The sequence below is a fragment of the Musca vetustissima genome, unplaced genomic scaffold (genome assembly GCF_032173495.1).
Source record: "Musca vetustissima isolate MV318-11 ecotype Yass unplaced genomic scaffold, APGP_CSIRO_Mvet_v1 utg8489, whole genome shotgun sequence".
Classification (NCBI taxonomy): Eukaryota; Metazoa; Arthropoda; class Insecta; order Diptera; family Muscidae; genus Musca; species Musca vetustissima.
The window spans coordinates 97,654-103,818 of record NW_026876674.1 but is presented as its reverse complement, the minus strand read 5'-3'; the positions used below and the strand labels follow the sequence as shown (position 1 = coordinate 103,818).

General features: G+C 32.8%; 1 protein-coding gene across 1 annotated transcript; it reads right to left on the bottom strand.

The window, feature by feature from the left end:
- Positions 1-1,198: 1,198 nt before the first annotated feature.
- Positions 1,199-1,880, bottom strand: LOC133321248 (mannosyl-oligosaccharide alpha-1,2-mannosidase IA-like). Its single transcript, XM_061530336.1, has one exon. It carries the CDS (start codon positions 1,862-1,864, stop codon positions 1,199-1,201), a length of 666 nt encoding a protein of 221 aa, XP_061386320.1. The 5' UTR covers positions 1,865-1,880.
- Between the last annotated feature and the right edge of the window lie 4,285 nt (positions 1,881-6,165).

The following is a 6,165-nucleotide window of genomic DNA, read 5'->3' as shown; positions in this document are numbered from 1 at the left end:
AAGGGATAAAAAGATGTCCGCAAGAAATAGACATTTCAAATAATCGCCATATAAAGGTTCGCCACCATTTCGATGTGATGAAAGCCCAAGCCAAATTTTTCAATATGTATGTCTGTAAGTTTGTACTTTGTGTATTCACAAAGAGATGAAAACTATCCGGAACGTTGGCCATTTCTTTCAACGCCATACATTGAATATTGCATTACCAGATGGCTTAAGTTGAAAAGACTTTTTGAAAAACAAACATCTCTGTGCTTCAAAACATACGTATAGGAACCGAGGATCGGATTCGTCATATAAATATGTTTTGAAGCACAGAGATTGCAGTTTTTCAAAAATGCTTTCCAACAATCCACACGAGTTTTTTTTTTTTTTTTTTTTTTTGATCCAGTTAGCAAGTCCCTCCACTAGAAATTATAAATATATGTCAATTTTCTCGGGTAGCCCCCATATAAGTGTACCCGCAATTTTCGGTATTTGGGAATATTGAGCTCGTAATTTGAATTCTCTGTAATTTGATATTTCGTAGTCGTATATGGTAGCAGCCAAATATCGGTCCCTTGTAGGGGTTGTCCCTATATGACTTCTTTTAATTTTTGTTGTTCGATTTCTAGGATTTTGTTTCTATGTGAAAATCAATATAACTTTATTTTGTTTCTTTTAAATCCACTACAAAATTTCCGTTGACTGCAAAAATTTAATAATTAAACTTTATTTTCTTTCTAAATTGCTATTAACGTTTCAATATTTCCAACGATAATAATTTGCTACCCCTTTTTTCCTCCGAATATTATCCTCAGTCACGCAATGTTTTAATATACCCGTATATGTGTTAGCTCATCACTTGTTAGTTTTTCAAAAGGTATAAAAATTAATTAACTGTTATTTGTTGCTATAGGAAAATTATTAGGTTATAAAAATATACGTATGAAAATATCGATCGGATGGGCGGACTGATGGTCTGATTATAGATTCTATTTCATTGATAGGTAAAAATTATTATAAAACCATCCAATTTGTTGGAATAGAAAATCATAGAGTTACAAATATATTCCCATGGATTTCGCATAAGCGAATCGTTTTCATTTGAAAAACAGCAACATTATATGCAATAGCATCTAACGCCCTTTACCAAGTTTTATACAGAAATTTTCCACACAAACACACCTTCTACAAGGTTTGCCTTTGAAAAAAAAAACTACAACAGAACTATATAAGTCATCATCTGTTTTCGCGTATTTTTTCCTTTACTTACCTCTTTAACTTTTTGACGTTTCTCCTCCACACTGGCATCGCTATCGGCATGACCTCCCAATGGCATTTGTAAATTAACATTTCCCAAAGGTAGGTTGTTATTGTCTAAAACGGCAGCAATGTCGTCATTGTTGTTATTGTTACTGTTACGACTTTTCTTTGACTGGCCATTGACAGGAGGGGCAGCACCCTGTTCGTCACCACCACCTCCCGCACCTGGTGCTGTATCATCAAATTGCTGGGGTGAACCATCATCACCCGCATCTTCACTATTATCCATTGCATTGTCTTTTTGTAATTGCGGCTTGTCCATTATTTCGCCCAGTTCCTCTTTGATTTTGGCCTGTAGCTTTTGGCGGTCATTCATAAAATGTGGGTCTTGGTCTTTGGGGGCATGTTTAGCCAAGGGTGGTGCCGGTATGAAAATTTCAGGACCGGCTTTTTGAAATTGTTTGTAGACACGCAGCACGCGATCACCACCAAAATTGTCGGGCAGCAGAAATATGCCACCGAAACAAAGAAAACACAAAGTGGCCAATACCAAGCCGATGAGACATTTCTCACGATTGTGGAAATTGGATTTACGTCCTATGGGTCCAATGCGATACATTATAAAAGCCTAGGGGGTATTTATTGAATGTACCCTTTTTTGGTTTAATTATTTTGTGTTTTTATTATTGTTGTTGCTTAATTTTTTGCAAACGCAGGCGTAAAACGTCGTGAAATGTCAATAAATCGAAGGTGTTTCTTCTTTATGATTTTCTCAGCTGTTTGTTGTTGATGATGAAGGCAATGACAGTGGCAGTCGAGACAAAACGCACCATGCGCAGATACAAACAAACCACACAGTTTAGCACAGACGAACGAATGTCTACGCCAAATAATAACAACAACAACGGTGACGGCAAACAAAGGCAGTTGCAGCGCAGCAGCAGCAACAAAATAAAACACAAGCAATTACCGAAAAAATACCGGTAAGATGGGTAGGCGGCGGCAGCAATGCAAAAATTAAGATGAACAGACACAATTTATTTTGTAGCACTTTTTGTTGTTGTTATTGCTATACTTTTTTGCTTATATTTTTAGCAAATTAACAATTTGCATTGTTAGCACAATTAAATATTATTGCAATATTTATTCTTATTTTTATCGCACACACAAATCTGACGGTACCTGGAATCAGAGAGCACAACTTTCTTTTTGGAATATTTACATAGAATTAATTCTTTTTTTCACTTCTTTCTTCTCTTTTTTATTTAATTCTTTAAATTTTCTTTCTTCTTGTCAGAGACACAAACGTTTTAGCGAAAACCACCGGCCGTACGTACCGTCAGCAGACAATGAAGGCGGGATACTGTCACGTTGACATCCACATAAATTATTTGTTCAACAACCAAAAAAAAAAGAGTATACTCCGAAAACATATACGCACGCACACACACACACACACACAATGTTACACTACGATTGCTCCCCCGTACTCACAGACTCGCACGGCAAACAAAAACAAACCCCAACAGTATTAGGCAAAACCTAAATGGAGCAGGCAACAACAAACATTAACCGAACACCAGCAACCACTGACAAAACACACCAGAGCACCGTAGCAAGAGCGGCAGTATTAACAATAATTGTTGTTGTTATTGTTTTTATGTAACAAAAACACCCAAAAGAGAAACAAAACAATAAAGTTTGTCAGCAGAGTACACAATACGGCACGATTTTCTTTTAATTACATGTGTACTCTTTTCAATTTGTTGTTACTGTTGTTGGGAAATTTGTTACTAACAAACCGTTAAATTATCTACTCTCTATACCGTCGAGAGAAAGAGAGTTATTAATGTTTAATTTTGCAATCATTTAACACAACACAATTATTTGTTTATATTTAGCTTTCAACTGTATGTATGGAATGCTCCACCGCCTTCAAATTGGAAAAAAACACTTGTGTATATCCAAACAAACAACAGCAGACAGCACTTTCTTCTTTCTTTGTTATTACCACGTCTGTCCGTCTGTCAAATGATTTTGCTGTAATTTATATTTGTTTTCACCGCTTTAATTTCCAATATTCAGATTTTTATTTTGTTTTTAATTGCCAACAGTTGAAGCTATGGCTTGGTATTATTTTAACAAAATTATTTAATAATGTTCAATAATCAAATAAGAAAACCAATTGGAGGATGGATGATATTGGAAGAGATGCTTGAATGTTGCAAAAACGAATTTTCCTTTTCTGATTATTGTCAGTTGGGCATTGCTTTGCTATGACATTCGTAATTGAATTTGAACAATGTTGCCATATCGGGATGTTTATTACGAATAAAATTGAAATGCGTTCCATCATTGTAATGGGAAGATGTGACAACAATTTAAAGACAGATTTGCAGTAATAACATAATAAACCAATGCTCTTTTTTGTAATTCGCCAACTACTTTAAAAGTAAACTAACCAACTACTTTAAAATTATTTTAAAATAAATAAATAAAAACGAATCAATAATTTATTAACGATAACGAAAAAACGAGAAAATAATAAAACAAGGTAGGTCAACTTGCGGTGAGTAACAAAAAGCAACTATGCAGACAGTGGCTTTTTATGTCAAATATAAAATAAATATACGTAACAGTTCTTTGTGTTTATTTTACATAACTGTACTGCAAGAATCTACGAGTTTTTACTATTTTTTCCGATATCATAAAGGAAAAAAGTGTTATCGTAGTAAAACATAGACCAATTATGAACAGGGGATAACATGAAATGTTTGTTTTATGCATGGTACAATTATTCAAGGTAGGCCATAGCTATTAATAAATTAAAATATTTTTATATTGTGGCTTGTTGTGCCAAAATGTGTGACTGTGTGTGTAATGTTTTGAAAAATATAATAAAATATATTCTAAAAGCCATTTCGTAAGGAAAAAATTTGTGATTTTTGGATGAATTCATGGTATATTTATTACAAGGTAGGGTAGCTATTGTCAGAAAGCAAAAAATACACCTCTACCTTATGGGCTATAATGTCAGAATAAATGAAAACAAATGCAACAAGTCGTTCTGTTCATTTGACATATTTTTAACATTTTACCAAAAAACGCGAAAAATTAATGGAATGCAAGGTTTTCTTTTCAAATCGAGTTGGGGATATGACTTACATGTTGTTTCATTCACAGATCATAAATTTCTTCTTAAAAATGTTGCAAAATCCATGTTCAAACAAATCGATTTTGGAATATATTTTGTAATTATTTTAAAAACATTATATATTAGCGAAAAATGAATGGAATGCAAAAGTTAAATACATGTATTTCAACGTTTCTACGCATTGCGTATCAAAATTTAAAGTTGAAATTTTTCAACATTGACAATGCGTATTTTGAATTTTTTGTTTTTTGAAAATAGAATTTCAGTCATTGAAAAATTTATGTTTCTATAAAAAATAAACATTTTTCGTTGTTTCATTCACAGATCATAAATTTCGTCTTAAAAATGTTGCAAAATTCATCTTCAAACAAATCGATATTTTGTAACTATTTTAAAAACATTATATATTATATTTGGCAATAGAAGCGACAACTTTTTAAGTCGATTTGTGCATGTCCGTCCGTCTGTCTGTCCATATATATCCTACAATTTGCACGGTAGAACGATGTGTGTTAAAAATCGGTTCAGATTTCGATATAGCTCCCACATATACATATATATTCGTCCGATTTTACATAAATGGTGCACCAAACTCCTAATGTTTGTCCGATTAACACAAACTTTTGCGTACTGAAATTGGTGCAGATGCAGCCATAGCTTCCATGTGTATTTCAAACGGGTGTCCGATTGAGATTAAATATTTAACAGTGCGGCGTACCTATATACTACTCAAAATAATAATTATACGGCATTTACATTAGAACTTTTTACCGGGTTAACCTACTTTATGAGGATTTATTTGGCATATATTCAAAGGAATAGACAATTAAACCCACTGGGTTAACCAAATCCGGTACAATGTAAACGCACTTTTACTATGTATAATAAATCAAGTAAAATTTTACATGTAAATTAAGTAAAAAAAGTAAAAATAAAATAACAATATAAAATTCATTCTGAGAATTTGAATTGATATTATTCAAAAAGGGATGTTAAACTGTTCAAACAATAATTTAAAACAGCATTTACATTAGAACTTTTTATCGGGTTAACCTACTTATTCATTCACAATGGAATTGACAATTTAAACCCACTGTCTGAACGAAATCCGGTACAATGTAAACGTACTATAATATAAATATATAAAATTAATTTAAAAGGAGATTCAATCCCTCCTCAAATCTACTACAACTACAATATATTCCTTACTGGTTTCTTTTTGTAAACAACTGTGAGTTTGTGTGTATGTAAACAAAAACAAGCTGACAATCATTTTAAATGATTTCAAAGCCATAATTTATTTTCAGGATTTCGTAAATCCACCTCATTTAATGTACGTATGTAAATGAGCTATATGTATGCCACTTGTCATACAATGTACGTCTTAATATAGGTAATACTTAATGAATTGCATCAGCTGATTGATATTCCCCCATGCCACATTCTAAACAACACATCAATTGTAAACAAATACGGGTTTCGTTCATTTTGCTTCGAGATCCTTTTTTATAACTCATTCTTTCATTTCGTCCTCGGTTCTATGCATGTGGAACGTTTTTATAGTTGGTCGGTGGAATCAACTAATGCTGGCCGGAATTAGACCGTATTGGTCATTGAATTGGAATAAACCAACTGCAACAATAAATATAAAAAAATACTTATAACAAAATGGTGTCTTAGAATACTTGAATGTAAAGTTATATATTTTGATGCCCGCTCATAGCAGACGCTACAAAGTTTCCAAGTAGCTGCCTAGTAATTATAAA

Coding starts and splice junctions, on each gene's coding strand:
- LOC133321248 (XM_061530336.1), bottom strand. CDS start 1,864: ATGTATCGCATTGGACCCATAGGACGTAAATCCAATTTCCACAATCGT.